This window comes from Salmo salar, chromosome ssa02 (genome assembly GCF_905237065.1).
Source record: "Salmo salar chromosome ssa02, Ssal_v3.1, whole genome shotgun sequence".
In the NCBI taxonomy this organism is placed as follows: Eukaryota; Metazoa; Chordata; class Actinopteri; order Salmoniformes; family Salmonidae; genus Salmo; species Salmo salar.
Genome location: NC_059443.1, coordinates 75,179,813 through 75,191,460, shown reverse-complemented (window position 1 = coordinate 75,191,460; position 11,648 = coordinate 75,179,813). Strand labels below are relative to the sequence as shown.

At 49.4% G+C, this 11,648-nt stretch overlaps 1 protein-coding gene across 4 annotated transcripts in view; it reads right to left on the bottom strand.

Moving 5' to 3' along the window:
• LOC106591257 (uncharacterized) overlaps positions 1-11,436 on the bottom strand; it is a 69,913-nt gene extending 58,477 nt beyond the window's left edge. The window contains exons 1-7 of one of the 4 annotated variants that reach the window (XR_006762526.1): positions 10,853-11,436; positions 8,397-8,957; positions 8,199-8,289; positions 7,687-7,825; positions 7,446-7,495; positions 7,010-7,258; positions 294-326 (exon numbers count right to left, since the gene is read on the bottom strand). Coding sequence is in view for 3 of the 4 variants with exons in the window: in XM_045709997.1 (XP_045565953.1) it covers positions 294-326; positions 7,010-7,258; positions 7,446-7,495; positions 7,687-7,825; positions 8,199-8,289; positions 8,397-8,645 (811 nt within the window). In the remaining variant the exon portion in view is untranslated. The remainder of the gene's footprint in view (positions 1-293; positions 327-7,009; positions 7,259-7,445; positions 7,496-7,686; positions 7,826-8,198; positions 8,290-8,396; positions 8,958-10,852) is intronic. The other 3 variants (XM_045709997.1, XM_045709989.1, XM_045709992.1) reach the window with 3 other exon arrangements.
• Between the last annotated feature and the right edge of the window lie 212 nt (positions 11,437-11,648).

Here is an 11,648-nt window from a genome sequence, read left to right as displayed (position 1 = left end):
TTGATTTATCAAACAGCACATACATGTCTGATCCTTATCACCAGGTTGCTATGTTCAGTGCTTTATGAATTCTCAATTTCTCTGTACAATGGGGAAGATCTAATACAGTGCTGGGCAACTGGGGTATCACACATGGTAGCCCTCTGTCTCTGTGAGGCCCTCTGTTTAATTTTGAAATCCTGCCCTAGCACTACACAGCTGATTCAAATATCCAACTCATCGGGTAGGGGGGGTTGGATAACACTGGATCACGTAAATCATCTGATGTGTTGTTCTATTCTTCTCAGACATACCTTTGCGCCTAGTCTGTCCATCAAAGTCCACACCTGTAACGTACGAGATACAACTTTTAATTACATATAAATGAGAGAGAGCGAGCAAAAGAGAGAGAGAGAGCAAAAGAGAGAGCGAGAGCAAAAGAGCGAGAGCAAAAGAGCAAAAGAGCGAGAGCAAAAGAGCGAGAGCAAAAGAGCGAGAGCACAAAAGAGCGAGAGCACAAAAGAGCGAGAGAGCGCAAAAGAGCGAGAGCGCAAAAGAGCGAGCCAGCGCAAAAGAGCGAGAGCGAGCGAGCGCGCGAGAGCGAGCGAGCGCAAAAGAGCGAGAGAGAGCGAGAGAGCGAGCGCAAAAGAGCGAGAGCGGCGGCGCAAAGCGAAAGCAAAAAGCGAAGCAACGGCGCAAAAGCGAAGCGAGCAAAAGCGGCGAAGCAAGCGGCGCAAAAGCGAGAAGCGAAAGAAGCGGCGAGAGCAAAAAGCGAAGCGAGCGAAACAAGCGAAAGCGAAAGCGGCGCAAAAAAGCGAAAGCGGCGCAAGCGAGCGAAAACAAGAAGCGAAAACAAGAAGCGAGAACAAAGAGCGAAAACAAGAAAGCGAAAGCGAAGCGGCGAAAGCAAAGCGAAGCGGCGAAGCAAGCGAGCGCAAAAAGCGAGCGAAAGCAAGAAGCGGCGAGAGCAAAACGAGCAAAGCGGCGAAAGCGAAGCAAGCGAAGCGGCGCAAAAAGCGAAGAAAGCGAAAACGAAGCGAGCGCAAAAGCGAGAAAGCGAAGCGGCGAAACAAGCGAAAGAGCAAGCGAAAGCAAGCGAGCGCGAGAAGCGAAAACAAGCGAAAGCGAAAAGCGAAGCGAAGAAGAGCGAGCGAAAACAAAGCGAAGAGGAGCGGCAAGGCAGCGAGAAGCAAGCGAAGCGGCGAAAACAAAAGCGAGGCGAAAGCGAAAGCGAAGCGGCGAAACAAGCGAAAGCGGCGCAAACAAGCGGAAGAGCGAAAGAAAAGCGGAGCGAAGCAAAAGCGAGCGAAAGCAAAAGCGGCGCAAAAAGCGCAGAGAGCGAAGCAAGCGTCGCGAAACAAGAAGCGAAAGCGGCGTCGCGAAAACAAGGAAGCGGCGGCGAAAACAAGCGAAGCGAGCGGCGAAAACAAGCGAAGCGGCAAGCAGGCGAAAACAAGCGAAAGCGGCGGCGAAAACAAGCGAAAGCGGCGGCGAAAACAAGCGAAAGCGGCGGCGAAGAACAAGCGGCGAAGCGAGCGAAACAAGCGAAAACAAGCGAGCAAGGAGCAAGCGAAAAAAAAGAAGCGGCGAAACAAGAAGCGGCAAGCAAGCGAGGCGGCGAAAGCAAGAGAACAAGCGAAGCGGCGAGAAGCAAAAGCGAAACAAGCGAGAAAGCGAAACAAAGAAGCGGCGAAAAAGAAGCGAAGCGGCAAGCAAGCGAAAACAAGAAGCGAAAGCGGCGAAAAAAGAAGCGAAAGAAAGCGAAAAGCGAAAAAAAAGCGAAAGCAAAAAGCGAAGCGAGCGGCGGCGTGTAAAAAGCGAAAGCGGCGAGAACAAAAGCGGCGCAAGCGAAAACAAGCGGCGCAAAAGCGGCGAAACAAAGAAAGCGGCGCAAAAAGCGAGGCGAAACAAGCGGCGAAAACAAAAGAGCGAGCAAGCGGCGAAAAAAAGCGGCGGCGAAAACAAAAAGCGAAGCGAGGGAGCGAGCGAAAACAAGCGAGCGAAGCGAAAGCGGAAAGAGGCGAAAGCGGCGAGCGCAAAGGAAAGCGAGCGAGCGCAAAAGCGAGCGAGCGAAGAAGCGAAAACAAAAAGCGGCGCAAAAAGCGAGCGAAAGCGTCGCGAAAAAAGCGAGGCGGCGTGCGAAAAAAAAGCGAGAAGCGGCGGAAAGCGAGCGGGGAAAAAAAGCGAAACGAGCGGCGAAAACAAGCGAAAGCGAGCGGCGAAAACAAAAGCGAGAAGCGGCGAAAACAAGCGACGAAAGCGAGGCGAAAACAAGGCGGAAGCGGCGGAAACAAAGCGAGCGGCGAAAGCAAGAAGCGAGGAGCAAAAAGCGAGAGCGCGAAACAAGCGGCGAAAACAAAGCGAGAAGCGAGAGCAAAAGAGCGAGAGCGAGCGAGCGAGAGCGAGCGAGAGCAAAAGCGAGAAGCGAGCTCAGAGCATAAAGAGAGAGCGCAGCGCAAAAGAGAAGAGCGCGGCGCAAAGAGAGAGAGCGCGCGCAAAGAAGAGGGAAGCAGCGCAAGAGAGAGAGAGCGCGCGTGCGCAAAAGAGAGAGAGAGCGCGCGCGCGCAAAAGAGAGAGAGCGAGAGAGAGCGAGCAAGAGAGAGCGCGCAAAAGAGAGAGAGAGAGCGCAAAAAGAGAGAGAGAGAGCGCAAAAGAGAGAGAGAGAGAGCGCAAGGGAGAGAGCGAGCAAGAGAGAGCGAGAGCGAGCAAGAGAGAGCGAGAGCGAGCAAGAGAGAGCGAGCAAGGAGAGCGAGAGCGAGCAAGAGAGAGCGAGAGCGAGAGCGAGCAAGAGAGAGCGAGAGCGAGCGAGCAAGAGAGCAGCGAAGCAGCGCAAGAAAGCTGACGGCGCAAGAGAGCGCAGAGCGCGCAAGAGAGCCAGCAGCGCAAAGAGCAGACGCAGAGAGCGCGAGCGCAAGAGAGCGAGCGCAAGAGAAGCGAGCGCAAAGCGAGCGCAAGAAGCAGCGCAAAGAGAGCATAAAGAGAGCGCAAAAGAGAGCGGCGCAAAGAGAGCGCAAAGAGAGCGCAAAAGAAGAGCAGAAAAGAGAGAGCGCAAAAGAGAGCGCGCGCAAAGAGAGAGCGCGAAAGAGAGCGCAAAGAGAGCGCAAAGAGAGCGAGCAAAGAAGAGAAGCGAGCAAAAGAGAGAGCGAGAAAGAGGAGAGCGAGCAAAGAGAGAGAGCAGAAGGAGAGAGCGAGCAAGAGAGAGAGAGAAGCGCGCAAAGAGAGAGAGCGAGCGAGCAAGAAAGAGAGAGAGAGCGAGAGAGAGAGCGAGAGAGAGAGAGAGAGCACGAGAGAGAGAGAGCGAGCGAGAGAGAGAGAGCAAGAGAGAGAGAGAGCGACAAGAGAGAGAGAGAGCGCAAAGAGAGAGAGAGAGCGCAAAAGAGAGAGAAGCGCAAAGAGAGAGCGAGCGAAAGAGAGAGAGCGAGAGAGCGCAAAAGAGAGAGAGCGCAAAGAGAGCGCGCAAAAGAGAGAGAGAGAGCGCAAAGAGAGCGCGCAAAGAGAGAGAGAGAGCGCAAAGAGAGCGCGCAAAGAGAGAGAAAGAGAGCGCAAAAGAGAGCGCGCAAAGAGAGCAGAGCGAAAGAGAGCGCGAGCAAGAGAGAGCGAGCAAGAGAGAGCGAGCAAGAGAGAGCGAGCAAGAGAGAGCGAACAAGAGAGAGCGCAAGAAGCGAGCAAGAGAGAGAGAGCGAGCAAGAGAGCGAGAGCGCAAAGAGAGCGCAGGAGAGCGCAGCAAGAGAGAGCGAGAGCGAGCGAGAAAGAGAGAGCGAGAGCGATTGCGAGCAAGAGAGAGCGAGAGCGATAGCGAGCAAGAGAGAGCGAGAGCGAGCGAGCAAGAGAGAGCGAGCGCAAGAGAGCGCGCAAAAGAGAGCGCGCAAAAGAGAGCGAGCGCAAGAGAGCGCGCAAAAGAGAGCGAGCGCAAGAGAGCGCGCAAAAGAGAGCGAGCGCAAGAGAGCGCAAAAGAGAACGAGCAAAAGAGCGCGCAAAAGAGAGCGAGCGAAAGAGCGCGCAAAAGAGAGCGAGCGAAAGAGCGCGCAAAAGAGAGCATGCAAAAGAGAGAGCGCAAAAGAGAGCGCGCAAAAGAGAGAGCGCGCAAAAGAGAGCGCAAAAGAGAGAGCGCAAGAGAGCGCGCAAAAGAGAGAGCGCAAAAGAGAGAGCGCAAGAGAGCGCGCAAAAGAGAGAGCGCAAGAGAGCGCGCAAAAGAGAGAGCGCAAGAGAGCGCGCAAAAGAGAGAGCGCAAGAGAGCGCGCAAAAGAGAGAGCGCAAGAGAGCGCGCAAAAGAGAGAGCGCAAGAGAGCGCGCAAAAGAGAGAGCGCAAGAGAGCGCGCAAAAGAGAGAGCGCAAGAGAGCGCGCAAAAGAGAGAGAGCGCAAGAGAGCACGCAAGAGAGAGAGAAAGAGAACAAAAGAGAGAGAGCGCAAAAGAGAGAGAGAGCGCAAGAGAGAGGGAGAGAGAGCAAGAGAGAGGGAGAGAGAGAGCAAGAGAGAGGGAGAGAGAGAGCAAGAGAGAGGGAGAGAGAGAGCAAGAGAGAGAGCGCAAAAAAGAGAGCGCGCAAAAAAGAGAGCGCGCGCAAAAGAGAGAGAGCGCGCAAAAGAGAGAGAGCGCGCGCAAAAGAGAGAGAGCGCGCAAAAGAGAGAGAGAGCGCAAAAGAGAGAGAGAGCGAGAGAGAGAGAGCACGAGAGAGAGAGAGAGCACGAGAGAGCACGAGAGAGAGAGAGCGCAAAAGAGAGAGAGAGAGAGCGCAAAAGAGAGAGAGAGCGCAAAAGAGAGAGATCGAGAGCGAGACAGCGCGCAAAAGAGAGAGAGCGCAAAAGAGAGCGCGCAAAAGAGAGAGAGAGAGCGCAAAAGAGAGCGCGCAAGAGAGAGAGAGCGCAAAAGAGAGGGCGAGAGCGCGCAAAAGAGCGAGCGAGCAATAGAGAGCGAGAGCGCGCAAAAGAGCGAGAGCGAGCAAGAGAGAGCGAGAGCGAGCAAGAGAGAGCGAGAGCGAGCAAGAGAGAGCGAGAGAGAGCGAGAGCGAGCGAGCAAGAGAGAGCGAGAGCGAGCGAGCAAGAGAGAGCGAGAGCGAGCGAGCAAGAGAGAGCGAGAGCGAGCGAGCAAGAGAGCGAGAGCGAGCGAGCGCAAGAGAGCGCGCAAAAGAGAGCGAGCGCAAGAGAGCGCGCAAAAGAGAACGAGCGCAAGAGAGCGCGCAAAAGAGAGCGAGCGCAAGAGAGCGCGCAAAAGAGAGCGAGCGCAAGAGAGCGCGCAAAAGAGAGCGAGCGCAAGAGAGCGCGCAAAAGAGAGCGCGCAAAAGAGAGCGCAGCGCGAAAGAGAGCGCAAAAGAGAGCGAGCAAGAGAGCGGCGCAAAGAGAGCGAGCGCGCAAAAGAGAGCGAGCGCGCAAAAGAGAGCGAGCGCGCAAAAGAGAGCGAGCGCAAGAGAGCGAGCGCAAGAGAGCGAGCGCAAGAGAGCGAGCGCAAGAGAGCGAGCGCAAGAGAGCACGCGAAAGAGAGCACGCAAAAGAGAGCACGCAAAAGAGAGCGAGCGAAAGAGAGCGAGCGAAAGAGCGCGCAAAAGAGAGCGAGCGAAAGAGCGCGCAAAAGAGAGCGAGCGAAAGAGCGCGCAAAAGAGAGCGAGCGAAAGAGCGCGCAAAAGAGAGCGAGCGAGAGAGCGCGCAAAGAGAGAGCGCAAAGAGAGAGAGCGCAAAAGAGAGAGAGCGCAAAAGAGAGAGAGCGCAAAAGAGAGAGAGCGCAAGAGAGCGCAAAAGAGAGAGCGCAAGAGAGCGCGCAAAAGAGAGAGCGCAAAAGAGAGAGCGCAAAAGAGAGAGCGAGAGAGAGCGCAAAAGAGAGAGCGAGAGAGCGCAAAGAGAGAGCGAGAGAGCGCAAAGAGAGCGCAAAAGAGAGAGCGAGAGAGAGCGCAAAAAAGAGAGAGAGAGAGCGCAAAAAAGAGAGAGAGAGAGCGCAAAAGAGAGAGAGAGAGCGCAAAGAGAGAGCGCAAAGAGAGAGCGCAAGAGAGAGAGCGCAAAAGAGAGAGCGCAAAAGAGAGCGCGAGAGCGCAAAAGAGAGCGCGAGAGCGCAAAAGAGAGCGCGAGAGCGCAAGAGAGAGAGAGCGCAAAAGAGAGAGAGAGCGCAAAAGACAGAGAGCGCAAAAGACAGAGAGAGAGCGCAAAAGACAGAGAGAGAGCGCAAAAGACAGAGAGAGAGCGCAAAAGACAGAGAGAGAGCGCAAAAGACAGAGAGAGAGAGAGAGCGCAAAAGACAGAGAGAGAGAGAGAGCGCAAAAGACAGAGAGAGAGAGAGAGCGCAAAAGACAGAGAGAGCGCGCAAAGAGAGAGAGAGAGCGCGCAAAGAGAGAGAGAGAGAGCGCAAAGAGAGAGAGAGAGAGCGCAAAGAGAGAGAGAGAGCGCAAAGAGAGAGAGAGAGAGCGCAAAGAGAGAGAGAGAGAGCGCAAAGAGAGAGAGAGAGAGAGAGAGAGAGAGAGAGAGAGAGCGCAAAGAGAGAGAGAGAGCGCAAAAGAGAGAGAGAGCGCAAAAGAGAGAGAGAGCGCAGAGAGAGAGAGAGCGCAAAAGAGAGAGAGAGAGCGCAAAGAGAGAGAGAGAGCGCAAAAGAGAGAGAGAGAGCGCAAAAGAGAGAGAGAGCGCAAAGAGAGAGAGAGCGCAAAAGAGAGAGAGAGCGCAAAAGAGAGCGCGCAAAAGAGAGCGCGAGAGCGCAAAAGAGAGCGCGAGAGCGCAAAAGAGAGCGCGAGAGCGCAAAAGAGAGCGCGAGAGCGCAAAAGAGAGCGCGAGAGCGCAAAAGAGAGCGCGAGAGCGCAAGAGAGCGCGCAAAAGAGAGAGCGCGCAAAAGAGAGAGAGAGCGCGCAAAAGAGAGAGAGAGCGCGCAAAAGAGAGAGAGAGCGCGCAAAAGAGAGAGAGAGCGAGAGAGAGCGAGAGAGAGAGCGAGAGAGCGAGCGAGAGAGAGAGCGAGAGAGAGAGAGAGAGAGCGAGAGAGAGAGCGAGAGAGAGAGCGAGAGAGAGAGCGTGAGAGAGAGAGCGTGAGCGAGAGAGAGAGAGAGAGAGAGAGAGACCTACCTATATCCTGGACCAAATAAGTATACTGCTCTTGGAGGATCCTGTAGAAGGCTGATTTGACTTTTACTCCCCCTGAGTCTAAGGCCTTGTACAGCACCCTCATCTGGCTCTGGTTGGTCAAGGCAGCAGAGATGTTAGAGTACTCCTCAACATGGATCATACACCTCTGGAGCAGGACATCTGCTATGTACATCACCATGGTAACTCTCTGAATAAGCTCAGCCCTGTACTTGTCCACAAACTCAGCATCTGGAGTTGAAAAATTAAATGGTGTCTTACATACAAAACCAACGTAAGCACTGATACACTGCACATGTTATAGAGAAGAGAACATCTTTTAAAATGGCAAAAACAAAACAAATAAAATACTGGTAAACATTACTGTACAAGGAGATCATATCCAGAGTTACACCTCAGCTTAGACACACAGGTTTACCTCTTTCCTCTCCTCTCTTCTTTTCACTCACATCAAGGGAGTGGGATAGTCTGAAAAATGACAAACATGTTTTGTGTTTGTGAGGCAGACTAAAAATGTAGTTTTGGTACATAGTGTTCAATTTGTGGATGTTTTTGGACTCGTGTGCTGGTAAAGACCCCTGGGATATCACACAGATAGATATTTTTTTACAATAGTCATGTTTACAATAATGGTATGTAATTAATATATCTATTCTTACCGAGAGGGGGCTGGCAGAGAGTAGGTCTGAAGAGATGAGGGTTGGGTAGCGGGGAGTGAAAAGGAGGGCTGGAGAGAGGGAGGGTCTGGGAGAGGAGCTGCTCTGTGTTCTCCTAGTGCCTCCTGAACATGATCACCACCTACCAAGGGGACAGAGAGCATTAGGATACAAAATGGTTGAAGGAGAAGGATTTAAATGTTTCTGGAGCACACCCTGAGTTAGGACTGCAACACATGAAGTACTGCTGATGATCCAAATAATGTAGTGCCTCGGTCTCTAGATGGGTGAGGGTCAATCAGTGTTCTAATAATGTAATGCCTCTGTCTCTAGATGGGTCAGGGTCAATCAGTGTTCTAATAATGTAATGCCTCTGTCTCTAGATGGGTGAGGGTCAATCAGTGTTCTAATAATGTAATGCCTCTGTCTCTAGATGGGTGAGGGTCAATCAGTGTTCTAATAATGTAATGCCTCTGTCTCTAGATGGGTCAGGGTCAATCAGAGTTCTGTCTTACTTGTGAAGGGGTTACTGGGTTCCTGTTTTGTTTCCATAGGCTCAGCATCTTTATCTGTGGATGGGTCCAGTATGGGATGGGTTTCACACATCTGCAACAACAATAAATATTCTAATACTGTGGAAGATAAAACGTCTATGTGCATATAAAAGGTCAATTCTGAAAATATGTTTATTGGATCGTCTTTGCACAACTCACACTTGAAGAGGTCCGTTTCCTTTTAGGTTCACTTTCACATTCATTCTCATTTTCTTCACACTTTTGACGGGCTTTCTGCTTATGACGAGCTGAGGCAAAGTGTCTGGTCAAACTTGACTTCCTACGGTAATCAAGAGGCTTTTTGTTGTCACATGCTCTGCAAAACAACTGGCCTTCTTTCTCAAATGCATCAGGAAACTCTTTCACTCTGCCTTTGACCGTTATGCAACGTTTGCTTGGTGAGGACATTTCAAGTCAAATGTGAAGTCAGTCAGATTCAACAATTGACTGGCTGATTGGTCCTGCAGACATCTGAGAGCATTAGTTGCAACACGCTTGTTTACTTACGCCAGTTCACTACAGAATTTGAAGACAAGCAGTCTGGCCAAATAGACCTATTCTGTAGCCAACGAGTTACAGATTCAGGCAGAATCAACCTATTCTGTAGCCACTGAGTTAAATAATTGTCAACGTGTGAAAGGAGGGATAATCTGTTTCCCATAGAGTCAGTGTCATCTGTAGCTTTGGATCGATACTCCTCTCTGGTTACGCTCACCCTCCCTGTAGTCAAAGAGAGAAGTGAGAAAACAGGTTTGATTGCACTTAAAGTTTCTACTGTACTAGCATGGAGAAATCCTGTCTGTTTGTGGCCAACATTCCATTCCTAGCCAATCCTTGTCATGCCAAACATAAAGGTCAGACTGTATGCATTGACCCCCCCTCCCTCTTTTACGCTGCTGCTACTACTCTCTGTTTATTATCTATGCATAGTCACTTTAACTCTACCCACATGTACATATTACCTCGACTAACCTGTACCCCTGCACATTAACTCTGTACCAGTACCCCTTGTATATAGCCTCGCTACTGTTATTTTACTGCTGCTCTTTATAATAATTTGTTACTTTTATTTTGTACTTAACACTTATTTTTCTTAAAACTGCACTGTTGGTTACGGGCTTGTAAGTAAGCATTTCACTGTAAGGTCTACACCTGTTGTATTCGGCGCATGTGACAAACGCAATTTGACTTGATGGTATGACAAGCAGTGGAAAGTTAGCATGAACAGACCGGATTTCTCTAGGCTAGTCTCCAGATTAAGTTCCAGAAGGTATAGACTGAACATGTTGAATATATTCTGATATAACTAACAACTATGATATCTCCATAATAAGGTTGTTGCCGTGACCACATCACCACCACATCACTGCTGGAGTCATCCTGGTGATTTGCTTGACAATAAATTATTTACACAAATGTTATAACTGTCACAGCCCTACTCCATCATAACACCACAAGAGTATATTATAAGGAATTAAAATATTGTCATTGAAAATTGTTGCCAAAATGGGTCTCTTTTTGTGTCACAAACATACACATTTAGGACCTGTCAATCAAAGCCTTAGGGGCGTATCCAACAAAATGACAACAAATCATCAACTTCCTTTCTTACATAATCATGACACCTGAATCAACATTATTATCATCATCACCTTCAATCTTTTGTTGAATTTAGTTATATGCCATAGCCTAGCATAAAAGAAAAGGCCAAAAACTTGAGTTGAGAGAGTCTCATCTTTCCATAGAGGGGGGTATAATAGTTTGTAGGCCGTTCGGACGCTACTAACGATTTTGTGAGAATACATAGGCGGATGCGGTATATTCAGACGCATTCAATGCTAAAAACATATCTCTATCTTAAATTGAGGGAGTATGGTTTTATTATTATTATGCTAATTAGATTTCCGCGTGATGTTTTGGGAAACGCATGTTAAAATACATCTTAAAACACTAAGTATGACTAAATTCCATCGCTATCGGGAAAGAGGACCCAGGTTGTTTTTCTTTTTTACAAGATCAGCTTTAAAATAATATTTATGTTTCTTTTCATGAGATACAATCAGTTATTTACGTAATTTCTTGTTTAGTTATTTTTTGTTGTTTCTTTTTAAAATAATTAGCATCAGCAGCCGAGTCGTATGCATTAGTTCACACCAAACCGTTTGGCAACATAGCATAAACGGTTCACTCCGAATGGTGTACAACAACTTGAAGTAAACAGTTTCCGTTGCAAAACATTTTATGGTTGGCACAAATGAATTCGTCTCGGGTTTGAGGAAGTTCAGTTGCTTGGCTTTCCACATTTCACCTATTTTTCACACAAAAACACATTTGGCATCGTGAAAAGCGTTAGGCTAAATCAGTGGATTCGAGGATGAAATGTCTTTGTTGCTTACTTGCTTGTTTTAAGCCTAGTTTTGAGAAGACACGTCTAGGCCTGTATAGCCGAATATAGAAGGCGCGCTCTCCCTACGGGCATACAGATGTGAATGCGGAAGGAACTCATTTTGGATGAGACTATTGAAAAACTTTCCACACAAATCATGATCAACTTTACGGAAACGCATAACAATCATGATCAACTTTACGGATACACATAACAATCATCGCCTTACCTTTTATATCTCGCTCAATAGAAGCCGAGTTGGATCGTCCGGAGGTCCAAATTACATATGGGTTGCTCAACTAATTTTACATACCAGGTTCTCGCGTCTCATCTCCTGCCGCGTTCAAACAACTTGGAGAAATCGATTTGACCGGTCATCCAATTCGGAATTCCAACTCGGGTCTCTTTCGAGAGCCCGACTTTCTGACCTGTAGATCACCGACGTCATGAGTTCCCAGTTGTTTTGAACGCGACTTCGAACACTTGGGTACACACCGTAGCAAAACGTATTGAAACTAAAAAAGTATTGCAATGGAAAATCGTTTTTTATTGGACAAATTCAGGTAGGTCACTCCCCGTTTGGTTCCTAGCGAATACAACACCGAGAGGGCAGATACGCAGTTTCCGGGATGTCACGTACCGTTGTAACAACCTTCTATTCAAACTTCTTTTCGATCAAATAAGCCTCATGTAGCAATTAAGCCGTTAAATTTTTTGACCAAATTCCATACTCTCAATGACCTCTATACAAAAACTAATCGTTTGGTGAGCGAAAAACGCCACCAGCTGGAAAATACCGGAGTTGGGCTTCGCCTTCTCTGATACACCCCAGACACTGACACTGAGCTATAATAAGAACGGCGCAGGACGTTTATCCTGGTCTCTAGCGCCCCCAGGTGGTTTAGCTGGAAATGATAGAGTGATGGGGAAGAGGGTGGAGCCACGAGGCAGTGATGCTGTGAGGAGAGGGATAAGAGAGAAAGAGAGACCAGAAATCCAAATTCCATCTAGCCCTAGAGCAGAGA